Here is an 18034-nt window from a genome sequence, read left to right on the forward strand (position 1 = left end):
TGTATTTACGTTTAGTATAGATAACTTATTACATAATCATGCTCCACACCAAGCTGTATTACACATGCGTGAATGCTGAATTATCATTAATATGCATGCACAAAAGAACAGTTAAAAAAAACAAAGAAAGACATGTTTTAGTTGTAAAAAAGACGCTCGGCTACGACCTTTCCGGATTCGTGGGCAAATATGTTTAATTCTTCGACCTTAGTTGGCCATAAAGAAGAGCCTGCTCTTTCATGTCATCGAAGTCAAGGTTCATGAAATCAGATCCCGAACTTATTTTCTGGATAGGTATTTGCAGAAACTTGCGGCAAAAGGTACGACGTATACGTAGTCAAATGAAATTTTATCATGGCAATAGCTACCATACCTACCGTGGCATAACTAAATCACAAATGATATTTCGCTTTCTATTTGTTGCTTGACCATCTCTGTTATTCAAGAAATTAGTCTATCCTCTACCGGCTCACAATCTCAGTGACTATCACACGGGTGTTAGAAATCAAAAACCAACTTATCATCTAAGGACCGGCCTTTTATGCATGCACACTATCTCGGAGATGATAAATAACTGATGTTACACTTTTTAATTTAAATAAATCGGCTAACGTTTAATATCTTGCAACGATTCATCTAGCGCTTTTGCCATTTGTGTCAGTGTATCTTTCACAACGAAACTCATCAGCTCAAGTTGGTAGCGCGCCTTTCAATGAGGTCCTGGTGCTAGTGATTAAACAACACCATATCCGGAACCGAGCAATTGAATATTTAGCAGTAAATGCCGAAAGTGCTACAGCCGTTTTAATTCCCATCTTGATAGCACCGTCCCATGTACGGCAGCGCGGATAAGCATGACATCTGAGGAGCATCCTGAACTTGACTTTGAACAAACAGCATTCGATGGACCGTCACTGGACCGTGGCAGCCCTGGCGGTGAGGTCGCCTGCGGTGTCAGTTTGTCGGCTGAGACCGGGGGACGTGTGTCGGCCGGCGGTACTCACCGGAGAGTGAAGGAAGCACTGGCGGCAGGCACGGCCTACGGTGGCTCGCAGGAGGCGGCTGACCGGAGCGCGGCCGACGGAGCACTCTAATGGTGCGGCACGCCCCGCGCCGAGCAGGGGGCACTTGGGCCGGCCGCGGCGCGCCGCCTCCGCTGATTGGTCGCCACCACTTCAACGCGCGCCGCTACTTAAAACGGCGCGCGCCGCGGTGGGCGCGTGTAGTCTCCTCTGCTTGGCCAGAGCACGTCTGCCCGCCCCCACCAGCCAGCTGCTAAGTCCCGTCGCCATGGATCTGCTCTCCGCCGTCGTGTTCGCAGTGCTGGCCGCCGTCCACCTGCTGGGCTGGCTGCTGACGAAGGAGCAGAAGGCGGGCTTCCAGAGGCTGCTGGCCGACTGGTTGCCGCTGGCTGGCAGGAGACCCACCCGACGCCCCCCTCCGCGACCCTGGGCGCTGCCCATCATCGGCAACATGGTCCAGCTCGGACTCAAGCCCAACCCGTACGAGTGCATGGCCGACATCAGCCGCCGCCTGGGCGCCGTCTACGGCCTCAAGCTGGGTCCCACAGAGGCCGTCGTCGTCAACGACATGGCCAGCATCCGCGAGGTGCTCGTCACCAAGGGCGACCACTTCGACGGCAGGCCCAACTTCCTGCGCTACCACGAGCTCTTCGGCGGCGACCGCGACAACTGTGAGTACCGACAGCTTCCTCCCCCAGCGCGCGGATGCATTTTGATCGTGGCTGGGGCCTGCAGACCTGCTACTGACTGGGGTCAACAAGCTAGCTCTTGGCTAGTCAGCTAGCTCGTAGTTAGCAGAGCCTTGTACCTTTTAAATGCCTTTTTTATTCTTGCAATGCGAAAAGCGTATATAATCTGAAATATATCTCAGTAAGAAATGCCCAGATAGTGTCAGCCACTGAACTTTCATATCGAAAGACCCTAACAAATTAGATGAGACTGTTGGCACGCAGACTTCGACTTTAACTTCAGCCAATTTTCCTTAGTGCCGACACTCACGTACCACTGTATCGTAGAGGTACTAACAATGATCTGCTGGCATACCAGCATGATCTGTTCCTGATACGCTTTATTTGCTTTAGTTTCTGATTTTAGATAAGTACGAGCATGGTTCGCTTTTGACCTGTTTTCATAGCAACACGAGCAGTTTTTGGCCAGCTGCATTGCCAGTTGCCAGAACGGCAGGATTAGAATCTGATCACTTTCTTGACCAGCAGCGTCGCTTTCTGACCTGCTTCTGTACCAGCACGTTTCATTTATGACCAATTGCTAGACCAGCCGACTGGGCTGCTGAGCTGACCGGCTGCCTGCCCAGCGCCCTCGCCCTCCGGTGGGAGGGCCGAACTGGGGTCGTCCAGTCCACCCGGAGCCATGCCATCGCTCGGTATTTCCTGTGTGGCTCGTGGCGGCGCACCGGCCTTCCGCCACGGTCGCCGAGCGCGCCGGCGAAGGTCAAGTTTACGTTTGTTTACGGTGTCCGGTCGCCGCCTGCGGCTGCTTGCGCGGCCTTGCGGGACGGCAGTGCCGGTCAGGGTCGCGTGCTGCCGGTCTCGCCGACCTATCCTGCAGCGGCTCGAGTCGGCGCGCTGCCATCTTCCGGTCTCCGTCCGGAACTGGCCGGGACACGCCCCTGCCGCTGCCGCACCCCCATCGCCCCAGCCCCCCACACCGCTTGACTCATCGTAATGGCTGGGGTTGCCGGGTAGCGGGCCCCCGTCACAGTTGGCACGGAGCCCAAGGTTTTGGAGCTGGCCGCGCGGTGGCTGGGGCCCGGCCGTCCCGGTGCGTCGCGCCGCGGCTGCCGGCACGCCTCACACCCCGCCGGCGCCGCGCCAACTAGTTTGGTAATCCGCAGACGAGCTGGGAGCTAAGTGGGCGGCTTAGCGACCAGGCTGGGCTCTCGGCGCATCGCGGCGCCCGGTAGCGCCGACCGTGCCGACCTCTGGGGTAGCGGCACAGACCACCGTCGCCGTCTCCAGGCTGGGAATTTCCGCACGGCCCTTGCTTCCATCGTCAGTAGCTTGGAGCCGAGGTTTTCCGCACCGCCGGTTCCTGGGCCTGAACCCTCTGCCGCACGCCGTGCCTGCTCCCCGCGGCACGCCCATGAGGCGCTCTTCCCTGCTGCACACTCGACTTTAACAGCCGTCGGTCACGGCTCCGTCCCTTCGCCGAAATCCTAAACTCGTGGACGCTCGAGCGTAATTCTATCTCGGCCGGTTTACGAGACAGACAGTTTGTCCGACCTTAGAAATTCCTAAACGGCAGTCTGTCTGCAGGTGTGCGAGCCAGATCACCCGATTATTTCTGCCTTATCGACTTTGCAGACGTCGTTTCGTGGCGTCGGCGGCATTCATATGCATGCACGGGAAGTGAGGGCGCCCGGAGGCGGGTGGCCGAGTACACGATAAACATGCGTCTGACCCAGTCGTTAAGCTGGCGGACGTCGAGCCGGAGCAGCTTTCTCACATGGCCGTGGCAGCCCGGGTGGCTGTTGCTGAGCGACTCTGAACTTGAGCGCTGACTCGGCCAGGTGTGCCGTCTGCGGCGGCGCCGGCGCCCGACAACTAATGGCCAGTGCGGCCCGTTTGAAGAGCGGCAGATCGTCGGCGATGAAGCGGAATGTGGCCGGTCCATTAGGGGAGGGGCGGGCCGCCGAGACGGCGGGACGCCGCTCGGGCTCCTCCCATTCATTGGACGGCCGTGACGCTCGCCGGGCCAGACGCCGCGCCGCCGCCGGCTCCGGGCGGGCCGGAACGGCGCTCTGCCCACTGATACCATCTGGGAACCCATGACTGCCGCCAGGCGCAGCAGTGCTTTTTGCCGCCCAGACGGACCGCTCGCTCGTCACGCCCCCTGATAAACAACCAAACGTGTGCGACGACCTCACTGACGGCGCTCTCTCGCCCTCTGCCCACAGCGCTGGCGCTCTGCGACTGGTCCAAGAAACAAGTGTCGCGCCGCAACGTGGCCCGCCACTTCATGCACGTGCGGCCCGGCTCCGATGTCTTCCAGATGCTGAACGACTCGATCATCACCGAGATGCCTGCCGTGGAGCAGCAAATCCGCGCGGCCGCCGGGCGGCCCATCGACTTCAAGCCGCTCGTACAAATGATGTCGTGCAACATTTTCTGCGACTACCTCTGCTCCGTCCGGTTCGACCAGAACGACCCCGAGTACCAGCGTCTGGTGCGCGACTTCGACGAGGTCTTCTGGGATATCAACCAGGGCTACGCCATGGACTTCATCGAGTGGCTGAGGGTCTTCCGCCTTGGCACGCTGAAGCACCTGCGGAAACTGTCGAGCCGGATCAGGAAGTTCATCTGCGAGCGGATCGTCAACCACCACAAGGAGACCATCGACTACGACAACCCACGAGACTTTGTCGACATGCTGCTCAGGCGTATGAACGTAAGTCTTGGCCTATATCTGGTGGAAACATTAATTCTTAAGTGTACATCACACATTGTTCATCATATTGTAAATAAATTTAATACCTGCCATCTATATTCCTTCATTTAGATGTTTCTTTTTTCAACAGAGCCAAGAAGGAGATCATGAGCGGATATCGGAGACGACGGCGCTCTACGAGCTGGAGGACTTTCTGGGAGGACACTCCGCCGTCGGAAACATCATCATGCAAACCGTCACACAGGTTCGTGCCTATAATCGTCACATTGTCCACAAGATTAAATCGGTGCATAAGCTTCAAATGTCTTCGCGTGCTTCCCTCTTTTCTTTTTGTCCGCCTCTTTGTGTTGAGACGTTTGAAAATGTATGCGCTATTTGAGTAAAAAGGCATTGATTTGGTTATTACTTCTGAAAAATGCCTAACGGTTTCAAGACATGCTGAAGATTATTTCAAGGTGCAAAACAAGTGAAAAAGTCAAGTGTAATGCATAAGGCGAATCACTGGCAAAATGATCCGTGGGTGACTGACCTTTTCGGGCTTTCCACAGCTCGCGCGCCATCCTGAGGTGCAGGCCAAGGTTCAAGAGGAGCTGGACTCGCACGTCGGTGACCGGCAGCTGAGTCTGGACGACCGCGCCAGCCTGCCGTACACAGAGAGCACCATGTACGAGGCGCTGCGCGTCTGCAGCAGCCCCATCGTGCCACACGTGGCCTCCCGAGACTCCACCATCGGAGGCTACGACATCAGCAAGGACACACTCGTCTTCATCAACAACTACGAGCTCAATACGAGTCCACAACTGTGGACCGATCCGGCCACCTTCAACCCCGGCCGCTTCGTGAAAAACGGAGCCATGGTAAAGCCCCCGCACTTCTTGCCCTTCTCCACAGGCAAGCGCAGCTGCATGGGCTCAAAGATGCTGTCCAACATCACCTTCCTCACAATCGGGTGTCTGCTGCAGAAGTTCGATATTTCGCTGCCCGACTGCCCCAAGAACTCGCGCATGGTCAAGGAGCACCTGGTGACCGGCTGTCTGGCGCTGCCCGTCGACTCCTTCTCGCTCGTCTTCAAGGAGAGAACCCACACGTGAGCGGTCTTGACAAGCTGACGTTGGTCGAGCCTCTGCTCGGCCAACTGACCGACGCGTGGAAAGCTTCTCCTCAACACGAGCCTCAAAAGCTACAGCCCAGTTAGTCTGTCTGAAAAGAAGCACTTCTTTGAGGCATTATTTTATGTTACAATGATGATTGCGTTCCATTTTTTGTCGTACTTTGGCATTATTTAAACTTTCGTTCTCCGTGCCGAGAAGCGAATGTCTTTGCGCGTCCTGTGTCTATCAGCATTGGCTGGCGGCTGTGATCTCCAGACGTGATCTCCTCCGAGGGCCCTCTTCTGTACCCACCGACGGGCGACCGGTGCGCGTCCGTCCACCGGCCACCGGCCGCCTCTGTCCGCCCACCGCCGGCCGCGCACACCGGCCCAGCGCCACTCCAAATATGTATTTATTGTTTGTGCGTGGTAGCGTAGGTGGACCCGCTGGCATTAATGAGTAACTGGTGAGGATTTCTTTTCAACTTTTGTAGTATTCTTTTTTCTTTGTGGAAGTTTGTCTTGATAAATTTGTAAATACCGCGAGGGCATAACGTAGGACAGGATCTATGATATTAACAATGTGATATGACAGTAGGATGCCAGCGGGACGCGGTCGCTCCCCGATCAGGGTTGAGGAAGGCCAGGCGTTCGGAGCAGTATCTCCATGGTGTTTTTGTGCGATGATGACGATTGTTCTTCTGGTGACGAGTGGGAGCGCTGGAGCGCAGGGGATCCGCAGTCCCGAGCGCCGGCAGCAGACGGACCGGATGCCCCAACCTGCCTGCGGCGGGCCAAAGGCAGAAACGGCATTACCCGAGCAACGCGACCCGAACCCAGCTTTGTACGAGCGCGCGCGCGGCGCCAGGGACCTAGGCGGGGTGTGCGGAACTGGACCAAGGCGTCGGCTGGCCCGGGCCTCTGAGACCGCTATCTTACCACGTAAGGGCCTCGGATCGACTCATGTGACTTCTGTTTGAATGATTTCGGGTTGCTTTGGAACCTCAGAAATCTAGGTTGAAGCCTTTTTACTTTGTACAATGCTTGTCAATCCTTCGTGGCATTCTCTTGTTGTTGTTATTGTCAATAAACTGTTGGCGTACAATATCATGGTTTATCTTTTTGTTGTTGTGACACTCGCCACCTGCTCCAGGAGGAATTGGAAGGACGGTTCGACGTAAAAGGTCTTGATTGGTGGTCGTTACTGAAGAGCATACCTACAGTGCAAAGTATAGGGACGAATTGGAAAAAGCACGGAATGCGATTGCAAGGAAAATAGGTGAAATGTCTCAGAGCGTTTTTCTAAAACCAATTCGATATTTTTATGTTCTGCCTTACTTTGGCGACCTAAGGCCTATTTCGCCAGCAAACAAAATTGGTTATTACAATGAAAAACTAAAACTATAATAGCCCATATTTGAATTTCGCATTTCACGAAACATTCGAGCATGAAAACTATTTTGCAAGAAAAAATTTGCACAGAACCGTTGGAATTGCCAACTGCAAGGAGACTTTGTAAATACATACCTAAAATTCAGGTGGTATTGGCGTTCGGAATTTAGTTATTTTTTTTAGCGGCAATAATGCAAAACAATCAATGATATGAAACAAACATGTGATGCTTAAACGTTTTATACCCTAGTTTTCTTTTTCATTCCCTAAAAAGCAATGTGTGCAACATTTAGATATTGTCATTGTTTTGTTATTCGTGCACCATAATAGCATTTAGCACTTTTCTGCTTTAACCCTCGCCCGCACATTGGGGGGGAGGGGGTGGTTGCCACCCCCAGGTAGTTTTTCTGCTCTGCACTCAAGCCTTTTAGAGCTAGAAGCCTGATTTTTCGTATAGCTGCTTTTCTGTCCTTTTTTGATGTCCACGAAAATTTCAAGTTTCTGTGGTTTTTGGTTTCCGAGATATGACCTTGTTTTTCAGGTCATGTCATGACCCAAATGGCCAATTCTCAACATCTTGCGTTGGCTATGGGCCTTGTGAGCTTTTGACACCTTGATTTCGGCCTTTTTTGCCAGTCTTACCTCCCACCTATCATGGAACATGTTGTTCGACGATGTACAGATGTCAAGGTCAAGGTCAAGGTCAACCTAGGTCATCTAAGATAATTGCGTTTTAGGCAAGCGGAATTTACTTTTTGTGAAGTTTTTTTGACTGCATTTTTGGTAAAAGCTTCTCAGATCATGATTTCATGTAATATGGACACATAAACAATCGGTGCACACATCAGTATACACACAGACACACACAGACATACAAACACATATCATTGACCTTGACCTAACTTGACCTGAAATGACCTCAGCAGCAAAAAACCTGGTCGGATAGTGTGACAAAGAGGTTCTAGCTGGCTTGGCACCACAATTCGGCATCGTCATCGGTGTATGAGGAGCAGCGCACTTGATATCCAACGGTGACCCAAAACAGCAACATTTTTTAGTTTGACCTGACCTGGAAGGTCAATGACTGACCTGTGAAGTTAAAACTGGGTATCATTGGATTTGTCTCTTCCTAAAGAAGTTTTGTGGTCTTTACCGCGAAGCTCTATCTCCAACAGGGACGAAATGGCGCGGGGGTGGCAACCCCCCCCCCATGTGTGCGTTCTAGGATGGGAAAATGCGGTGCAAGCGACTTTAGCGAGTGTCATTTGAGCGAACGTCATTTGAGCGAGCCATTTTCAGCGACTGGCAACTTAGCGAATATCAAATTGAGCGATTATCAAATATAGCGATTATCAATTTAACCCTCGCCCTGGCAGGGGGGGGTTGATGCGACCCCCCCCTAAGGTTTTTCGAAGATAGCGTAACGCCAAATTTGGCACAGCCTATGGGGCAACCTTTTTACATATGACCTGAAAATTTCAGGTCCGGGTGACCTTGGGTCAGGTCACCAGGTCAGAAAAACCGGTACAAGGTCATGGTCAAATTTCAATTTTCTTTTTGCACCTGTCCAACTCACAGTTTTGCACTGATTTCCTTCAAACTTTCAGGATGTGCTAAGTTCACCGAGTTGTATAACATATAGTTCGGGTTTTTTGAGGTCAATGACCTGAGGTCAGTTAGAGGTCATTAGGTCGTAATGTTAAGCCTATGGGAAAATACTAAATTCGGAAAATACTGGAGATATCCGCTTTGTTCCATCACTTTTGTGCTTTGAAATCACAGTAATTAACAGCAGGTCACTTGGTGCTTCTTTGTTTGGTGTACTTATCCATGGGTCAGGTCAAATGAGGTCAACTGAGGTCAAATGACGTTTTTGCCAATAACTTGGCACATAATGACGCTAGAGCTTCAAAAATGATATCATTGTGTTCCTGGTGATCAGCCGAATCGAACGATATGCGATATGATGCAATTTGGTCAACTTTAACTTAATTTATTAATTTAAGTTTACTTAAAATTTAAGAAAAACTTAAGGTACACTTAAGCAAGCTAAAAAGTATATCATTCGACGCGCCTTGACGTGCTGAGTTCACTGGTGCTTTTCTTTTTGCTCTATCTTAATTAGAGCAAAAGTTATAAGCGAAAAACTTTTGACCTGTTTTTAGCGAAATTTTTACATTTATACCCCCCAAAACCCCCCTAAATATTGACCTAGAGCAACCAAATTTGCACAGGGCCGGGGCGAGAACTCCAGGGGGCCCACCTACCTACCAAATTTGGTGTTTCTAGATGCCATAGGAGCCAATCGCGAGGGGGGGGGGGTCGCATCGACCCCCCCCCCTGCCAAGCCGTGTTATGAAAAATGCCCTGCCAGGGCGAGGGTTAAGCGAAAGCTATGTTTCAGCGACATCTTTTTCGTCGACTACAGTTTGAGCGACTGTCATTTGAGCAAAACACTTCATCGTCCCGTAACGGCGTATTTTTTCTTTTTTCTTTTGCGAGCGATCGTACAACGCATGTTTCCGGAATTTTTCATAGTTATCCGGAACTGGATGGCGGATGTCACGTTCAAAGCTCAGACATTAAGCTCCAAATTTAATGCCACATTTCTTTAAAAAAATCCAGTGGTTCGATTTCACCACCTGCTGTTTGCCAATAATGATGACCAAACGTTTGTTCAGAGATTCATATTACTTGTGCTGTTTTTCGCGAAATTCCCCGCTTGAATTTGGATCAGTTCCCCATGTTGTAAAATTTGTTCTTGCCCTAAGCAACGTACGAATTTCCAAATATTTTAGTGAGGTCCCTGAAACATAGACTGGATCCCCCTGTGCCATCCCTCGAGTTTATTGTTGGTCCTTGGCATTCCTTCCATCGCCCTATATCTCACGTTCCACATTTCCAGAGCAAAGTTGCAGAATGAGGCCAGATATTTTGTGGTTTCCAAGCTTAAAAGCAATTTTTTAATTTGCCGCGCGCAGCTTGAAGCATGACACATCCCAAGCGGGTATTCCAAGGGCAAGAATTCACGAAAAGTAGCAAATGATTGACTTCCGTCGCGTTCGGTGTCGCTGTAACTGTGTTCGCTCAATTGGTCCCCCATCGACCTCCATATATTCGCTCAATCTGGTTTCGCTGATTCTGGTCCTCGCTTAAGTTGATAATCGCTGTGATTGAATTCGCCGACTTGACAATCGCTGAAAAAGTCAATCGCTTAAATTGATAATAGCTGAAAAGGCTTCTCTCAAATGTCGTTCGCTGAAATGACGCTCGCTCAGGTGTCGCAGAACCGGGAAAATGGCTTGTGCGGGCGAGGGTTAAAATGTTTTGCGTTTCGATTTCTTGCTTTAATGAAACCAAGATATCATGTATTTGATAAAAATTATATATCGGTAGCAAGTCATTGTTCTGGATCACAAACTATTTTTACTACTTATAAGTATATTTACAAACATTTTTATCGAATGTGCCAATGTCAGTGAAGCTTTGTGAAATCGATTTTTGTATATAGTTTGCAAAATACTTATGATTTGTAAATCGCAAACACTTTTAAATACAAGTTTTTTAAGTGAAATACGCCTCCGATTGTAATATGGTAGCAGGATTTACCTATGCATATCAGTAAGTGCCAAAGCAAACCAGACATCAATTAATAACACAATTATATAAACGTGTAGTCGACATAAGCCAAGCACTATGCAATGAGGTTGTGTCAGCAGTCAGCAGGCTCACATTTCTCTGTTGCCAGCATGAATCACTGGGGAACGGCGAGGTATCTGGAGGAGCGGAGCATCCGCCGATCGCACCGTATCACCCCGCTGCTGGGTGTTTTCTATCGGTAAATGAAGGTCAGCGCCGTGTCGGCCGCTGACGGGGCTGGGCGACGCCGCGCCGCGAGCGACACTGGACCACCGCACCGGGCTCGGGCCCGCTCCGATACCGGACACCACCGGGCGCGGACCGTGCTACCGCTCAGGTGACAGGACTCCGGGCCGTGTCGGACTGACGCCGACGGCATCACTTCCTTCATCACCACACAGACTCATTGATCCGTACAGGGGCGACGTTGTCGGTCGACCGACCCAGTGACTGATGTCTGCCTTATTGATTCATTGGCCGCTCCCGTCCCCATGTGAAGCTATAAACAAAGACTATATTTAGATCACGGATTCGGCTATCTTTGGAGCAGGACCGAGCCTCATATGAGAGTGCTTTAAAGCTGATGAGATGAGTAGGAAGATGATTGCCAGCAGATTAGACGTTGTGTACCTCGATGCGTGAGATGCATGCCGTCTTTCTATTGAGACACCCAAATCATTTGATACACACAGGCTCTGTCACTTGGACTATACCATGCTACACTCATCAAGTGTTGAGCTGATGGAGCTGTGAACACAAGTTAGGTATGTCGGGTCACGTGATCTTCCGCTAGCAATTTTTTGCAGTCACGTGACAGCCGAAAAAAATCCAAACCGGCGCTACTTATCATACATCCGTCCTTCGTCGCCTCAATTAATTGATCACCGAGCCGGCGCGGTGCCGCCACACTGCAGGTACAGCTTCCTAGCACGCAGAAAATCCACCTGCAGCAGCCCGTTACACCGGATTTTAGTCTTTATCTGGTGCGGGGTGTAAGGAGTGCTCAGACACCTGATAATATCAGTAATTACGGCTGGTGGAAGGCGACGATCGTCCGATTGGGATAATTATAAAGCGATGTGTCCATCAGAGATGCCACAGCCAGTCCTTGACAGCTCAGTGGGACTATCAATCATAAGCACCGCTTCAATGGTGTTTGAGTTGTGCAGAATTAAAAAAAAAAAAACAGAAGTGCTGCACGTGGTATTAGCACGTGCGGTGGATGGACGAGACATGTGCCCTTCCTCATACCCTTCGCAAATGTGTGAGAGAGAGAGAGAGAGAGAGAGAGAGAGAGAGAGAGAGAGAGAGAGAGAGAGAGAGAGAGAGAGAGAGAGAGAGAGAGAGAGAGAGAGAGAGAAAGAGAGAGAGAGAGAGTGAGAGAGAGAGAAGAGAGAGAGAGAGGAAGAGGAAGGGAGAAGACAGAAGGGGTAAAATCACATTTAGTCCTTTCTGAAATTCAAAATCTATCCAATATGGCAATGGCTGTTTTTTCAAATAAATGCGTAATTAGTTTAACAAGTGCTTGGTGCATTTGAAATCTGGAAAATTGAGTGATAACTATGACTTGGCTTCCATAGTCGCTTGTGATCTGCATCCACCTATTAAAAGTGGATTAGCCGATCCAGCCAAAACCTACCTTTATTTAGGCCTAGGTACATGAAAGTGAGAAAAAGGGATTAAGTGTTTATATGAAGCTGATCCGCGTTAACTTCTGGCTTGTAACGAGGAGTTCGAGAAAACTAAGCGTTTTGCTTTTGGTAACCAGGATCGCGAGTGCCCATGGCAGCATGGTCTATGTTCCTGACGTGGCGTTTTCTGACAGCCGCGGCCGGGGGCCGGCCGAACTTGGGCCGGACGTGCCAAATATCAGTGGCCAGGCCGGCGACTTGAGCGCCACCTTCAGCCTGGGGAGAGCGACCGCACGAGGTTCAACGATCCACGACCACGGGACACAGCCCTGAACAGGTAAACTCCGACACCGACGGACTGATTTAGATTCACGGTCTGTAGCTGAACAATGAACATGCCAGCGGCAACATCCTCTCTTTGACAGTTGCGTTGCGGTAACCCAGAGAAACGAAATGTCAGGTGAGTGTTTAAGTAGCTGCAGAAGGCCTGTCTCACCTAGGCAATATCGCCCCAAGCATGGACTCAGCCACCGTGGCACAACTGTCGGTAGTCGAAGCATTTCAATAGCTCGCCCATATCCTCTCATCTAGTGGCATTGAAATGGATTTATTAGACCTTAAAGGTACCCTCCCACCTTAACCCTCGCCGGCACAGAGGGGGTTGATGCAACCCTCCCTAAGGTTTTTTTGCGAATAACTCGCGTAAAAAGCGGCCGATCGCAACGAAACTTTCAGTACTCGCGCATTGATCAATTTTACACCCATCCTGAAAATTTCATGACCCTGACCCAAATGACCTTTGACCTGTGAACTCTTTTCCGAGACCATGTTTGGCCGGAATCGCGATTCGGCGTATGTCGGCTCGCATTAGCCGCGCGTTTGCAAGCTTTTCGTGGTTTCAAACGTTCAAACATGTGATTTGATGTTGCCCCCATACATTAGAGTGGGTGTCAAGATACCTGAAGGTCAGGTCAGGTCATTGACCTTTGATGACCTCGGGTGACCTCGGTTCACTTTTTCGAGTTTTACATGTTTCTAGGCTAGTTTTTGGAGCTGAATTCGAATTTAGCAACCATTTGAACATTTACGAAGTAGTTTTGGTGCCTTCGTAGCATGTTACGAAGATGTCAGAGGCGGTCGACACGTATTACGAATACCCGTCACAACCCCTACCGGTTGACCTGACCTGACCTGACCCGACCTGGCTAAATGCTTAAAGACATCATCGCTAATCAAAACTAACACGATATTCGTGATCAGCACCCCGGAAAACAACATAGCAGCCACACTTTACGACTTTCTAACAGGTCCCGATTTCCCGGTTTTCGGGTCATTAACCTGACCTGGAAGGTCACCCGATGAACTAGGACCTTAAAATTGGGTATCATCGGCTTCCTCTCGTGACGGGCAGCACGCTCGTTTTTTCCGCGAAGCTCTAGCTCGATCAGGGGCCAAACGTGAGGGGGTCGTACCAACCCCCCCCCGCCCCCCGCCTTGTGCCGTCGAAGGACGCAAAATGGCCTGTGCCGGCGAGGGTCAAAAACGCTAATGATTTGGCATAAAAGTGATGTACCGTGGCTCAGAAAGCGCAAAAATGAATATCTACCAAATTTCACCGAAAAAATAGACGCCGGTTTTTGGACATTAGACTTTTATTTTTGTTCATTATATGCGGCCATCCACTATTCCTATGACGTCATTTGAAAGCAATAATTTGGTATCTTAACCCTCGCATGTGTAGTAGGGGGACTCTGATGGACCCCCCATGGTTTTTCGCAAATAGCTCGCGCAAAAGCAGCCGATCGCAGCGAAACTCTCAGTACCTTCGAGGTGATCAACTGTTCACCTACTCTAAAAATTTAATGACCCTGACGCAAGTGACCTTTGACCTGTGACCTATTTTGTGACCTATTTCTCCAGGCCATGTTTGGCCGGAGTCACGATTCGGCGTATGTCGGCTCGCATTAGCTGCGCGTTTGCAAGCTTCTCGTGGTTTCAAACGTTCAAACATGAGATTTGATGTTGCTCCCATGCATTTGGGTGGATGTCAAGGTCACCTGAAGGTCAGGTCAGGTCATTGACCTTTGGTGACCTCGGCTCACTTTTTCGAGCTTTAGGGGAGAGTGGGGCAAAGCGGCCACCCTAACGCTTCACTCACGATGCCAACGCTTGATTTTTAAACTTGGAAAGATTCTATCTATAACAAAGCGATCCCTAGTAAGCTGCCTTTTATTTCAACTGCGTTTTATTTCCAAAGGCGTTCACATATGGAAGAAATTGACAAAACTTTAAACCTATGCATATTGGCCACTTTGCCCCATACCTTGGGGCAAAGCGGCCACTGGCGTCTTCTCAAGTCCCAATATAAGAAACAAAATAGTTGCCTCATGTACGACTAGGGTATTTGATGGTGACAAGGTTTAAGCGAGGATGGATGCTTACTTTATTATCTTCCACCTGTGGGTAAACAAAGAAAGGATTTTCATGAAAAAAACATTTAATTGCATTATTTGGTAACTCATGCAACTGAAAAGTGGCCAAGATGAATGCATGACGGACACATTTGAATATAAATAATGTTTTTTATCCAGATGGAAACAACCCATGGCCAATTGGGGGGTGGCCACTTTGCCCCGGCCACTTTGCCCCGCGCATACCGTCCGAGACGGTATTCCAAAAAATATTCCAGCTTAGCTATTAGTGGGGTAAAAAAACATTAAGATTGGTAGAATACATGTACGATATCCATGCAATGCATGGACAAGAACGCTTATAAAAATTCCAAACAGTTATGGAATAACATAACATTTAAAAATTGTAATAGTTGGTAACCTGGCAAGAAATGCTTTTCCGTGTTTCACAGAACAATGGTGATGGGCCTGAAACCCCGATCTGGCTCATTCGAACGACCATGAAGAGAAGTATAATTGAAAACCCTAAATTGGAACTGACGCCAGCTATGAAGGGCTAAAACGATGGGTGGCCGCTTTGCCCCACTCTCCCCTACATGCTCGTAGGCTAGTTTTTGGAGCTGGATTCGAATTTAGAAACTATTTGAGCATTTACGAAGTGGTTATGGTGCTTTCGTAACATGTCACGAAGCTGTCAGAGACGGTTGACACGTACTACGAATACCCGTCACGACCCCTACTGGTTGATCTGAACTGACCTGACCCGACCTGGTCTAAATGCTTAAAGACATCACCTGTGATCAAAACTAACACGATATTCGTGATCAGCACCCCGAAAAAAGCTCTTAGCAGCCACACTTCACGACTTTCTAACAGGTCCCGATTTTCCCGACTTTTCGGTCATTAACCTGACCCGGAAGGTCAACCAATGACCTAGGACCTTAAAATTGGGTATCATCGGCTTCCTCTTGTCACGGGCAGCACGCTTGTTTTTTCCGCGAAGCTCTAGCTCGATCAGGGGCCAAACGGTAGCTAACGGCTAGGGGGAGGGTCCAACCGACCCCCATACACATTAGAAGCTCAAGGTCAGGTCACCAGGTCACGCCAGTCGCCAAGTGACCTAACCTCAGAAAAACATTAGAATGCTCGTCATAGCTACACTGACTGAACGATTGCCTTGAAACTTTCAGCGATTGATAAGAGTAGCACTGTCTATAAAATACTTGTCTCGGAATTCTGAATTCAAAATTGGGGGTCCTGGAAGCAAAAATTTTCGAAAAAATCGCGTTATACACCTTTCACTAAAAATGCTATAACTTCTTTATTTTTCGACTGATTTTGATAAAACTTCAGGGGACCCTTCTTCGTGAACTGGTCTATCATATATTTCGGTATTTTTGATATTTCAAAAATCATAGGCGGATTCAGGTAACCTAACTTGGGATGATGTTTTGAGTTTTTGACATGGTATGTCATGTGCCTAATGACATGATATGCCATATATCATGTAAAATATGCATTGTGAGCACAAAATACACGTTTTCGTTGAGCATAGGCGGATTCAGGCATGCTAAGACGGGGGACAGTACATTGAGATTGGCCCCTTTCTCAGGTACCAGTGGTCCGCCTATTCCAATATTTTCATTGTAGAATGACGTCACATAGTCTTTAGGTGCATACATATGACAGGGAGTGCCACTGATCATCATTACAAACCTAAGTAAGTCGCTGCTTAGCGGCAAATGTTGGAACAGTCAAAGCTGGGCCAAAACTACCCCCGAGAAACTCGTCCTGGAGACGCCTCTGCGTAAGCTAGAAACTCACAAATTTGCCACAACGTGCCCAATGAAAGGCAAAGAAAAGTCACAAAATTTCAAGCTCCTAGCTAGAGCATGGTTTTTCGTCGAGAGCAAACAAAGTACAGGTAAATGATCAATTTTTTTTTAGTCGCCCCCCCCCCCTCCCCCACCAGTAATAGGGTTAAGGTGGGATGGTACCTAACTTTATGAGCGTGGGTTCTGAGCACAAGCAAACAAGGACAAAGAGATCTGTGTGGAATTATGAATACTTTCCAATTTTAATTTATAATAAACAAAGTCCACCTAAGATGCTAATATCTGACACAAAAAGGACATTAAATCGCAGCATCAAACAAGATTCTTAACGTCATGCATTGTGGCAAAACAGAGCATAATTCGTGTAGAAAAATAACCGTATGCTCACTATCTTCAAAAGTCTAAGGCAATTGGCCAAAAAAAATGAATGAGAATATTTCGGAAACGTTTCTTCCGAAACGTTCCTGAAAACAAAAACAAAAAACTCTGTCATTTCGTTCCCGCTTAACAAGTCAAATACCCTGACCTTGTTCCACTTTTTGTGATTTGGTGACCTGACCTGAAATGACTGAGATTGAAATTTTCAGGAAAAAGTGTTAACCCGCAAGCTTCTCTCTGCCGAGCAACGCGCCCTGTTGGGGGGGGGGGGCAATTTAGCCCCCCCCCCCCAAGATCTCGAGAACCACGCAACCTAACGACAAGCGGCAAACGGTGTTGGATAGCCCTACCAGGGAACTACCTTGTGGCCCAATTTTATTGACCTAGGTCAAGCCGATGACGTCACAGGTCAGGTCAAAGGTCGAATTTTCACCGTTTACTGGCATTTCAAGAAATGCGTTGTAAAATCGAGTAAAATGCATTTCATTGAAAATCATCGATGTAGAAATGTTCTTCAAACACATATTTTGCTATTTGAGGTCACTGATACCAGGTCAGGTCACAGAGGTCAGGTCACTGGGGGGTCACAATATGAAAGTGTCGTGTGATACATGTTTTATGGTCCATTTTACATGACAAATGCGATTATGTGGGTCAGGCAGCCTTTGAGGCCAGCTTAGGTCACGTTATGGTGAAGGTCAGGTCAAGGTCAGGTCAAGGTCAGGTCAAGGTCAGGTCAAGTTAGGTCAAATTTCAAAGTTGATATTTTTGCATAAAATGGGTATCGATTCGATGCAGCTCGTCACGGGAAGAAGTTCAATGGTGTTCTTTGTTTTGCCATACGTGGTCTAGAATCGCTAAAAATTGAGTTCAAAAATTTGACGTCATCATTTTTGAAGTTTTTTTCGCTATAACTTGGCCAAAAAAAAAAACGAGATATCGATCTGAAATTTGGTATGCATATAGAAGAGCGCAGGGACTATCACATACATCCCGTTTTTTCGAAATTCGGATTTTTTGGATTTTTTTAGTTTTTCTTAAAAAAATCATTTTTTTTTTAGTTTTAGGGGGTCAAAAATCCAACATTTTTAGAATCTGAGATAACAGTTTTGTAGCGCCGCTTTTTGTATACTAAAGTATATAAAGAACTTTGAAATTGCTTGGTAACTGTTGATTTGGTGAGCGTTTCAAGATTGCATGTTTTTTGCTCATTTTTGCTCGAACATGA

At 48.7% G+C, this 18034-nt stretch overlaps 2 protein-coding genes across 2 annotated transcripts in view; one reads left to right on the forward strand and one right to left on the reverse strand.

Annotated features, from left to right (window-relative positions):
* Positions 1–1112, reverse strand: part of LOC122370150 (cholesterol 7-desaturase nvd-like) — a 38521-nt gene extending 37409 nt beyond the window's left edge. The window contains exon 1 of the mRNA XM_043345512.1: positions 1005–1112. The gene's annotated coding sequence lies outside the window, so the exon portion shown is untranslated. The remainder of the gene's footprint in view (positions 1–1004) is intronic.
* LOC122370149 (cytochrome P450 307a1-like) lies at positions 1112–6622 on the forward strand. The gene is made up of 4 exons (XM_043345511.1): positions 1112–1693; positions 3940–4430; positions 4561–4674; positions 4979–6622. Exons 1-4 carry the CDS (start codon positions 1291–1293, stop codon positions 5519–5521), a joined length of 1551 nt encoding a protein of 516 aa, XP_043201446.1. The 5' UTR covers positions 1112–1290; the 3' UTR covers positions 5522–6622.
* Positions 6623–18034: the final 11412 nt, after the last annotated feature.

Source organism: Amphibalanus amphitrite, unplaced genomic scaffold (assembly GCF_019059575.1).
Source record: "Amphibalanus amphitrite isolate SeventyFive unplaced genomic scaffold, NRLGWU_Aamphi_draft 001103F_arrow, whole genome shotgun sequence".
NCBI classification, from domain to species: Eukaryota; Metazoa; Arthropoda; class Thecostraca; order Balanomorpha; family Balanidae; genus Amphibalanus; species Amphibalanus amphitrite.

What these genes read in the sequence shown, in the direction of transcription:
- LOC122370149 (XM_043345511.1), top strand. Translation starts at nt 1,291, where the DNA reads ATGGATCTGCTCTCCGCCGTCGTGTTCGCAGTGCTGGCCGCCGTCCAC. An exon ending in CGGCGGCGACCGCGACAACT is followed by an intron (nt 1,694 to 3,939) that starts GTGAGTACCGAC and finishes CTCTGCCCACAG; the next exon opens with CGCTGGCGCTCTGCGACTGG. An exon ending in TCATGCAAACCGTCACACAG is followed by an intron (nt 4,675 to 4,978) that starts GTTCGTGCCTAT and finishes GGCTTTCCACAG; the next exon opens with CTCGCGCGCCATCCTGAGGT.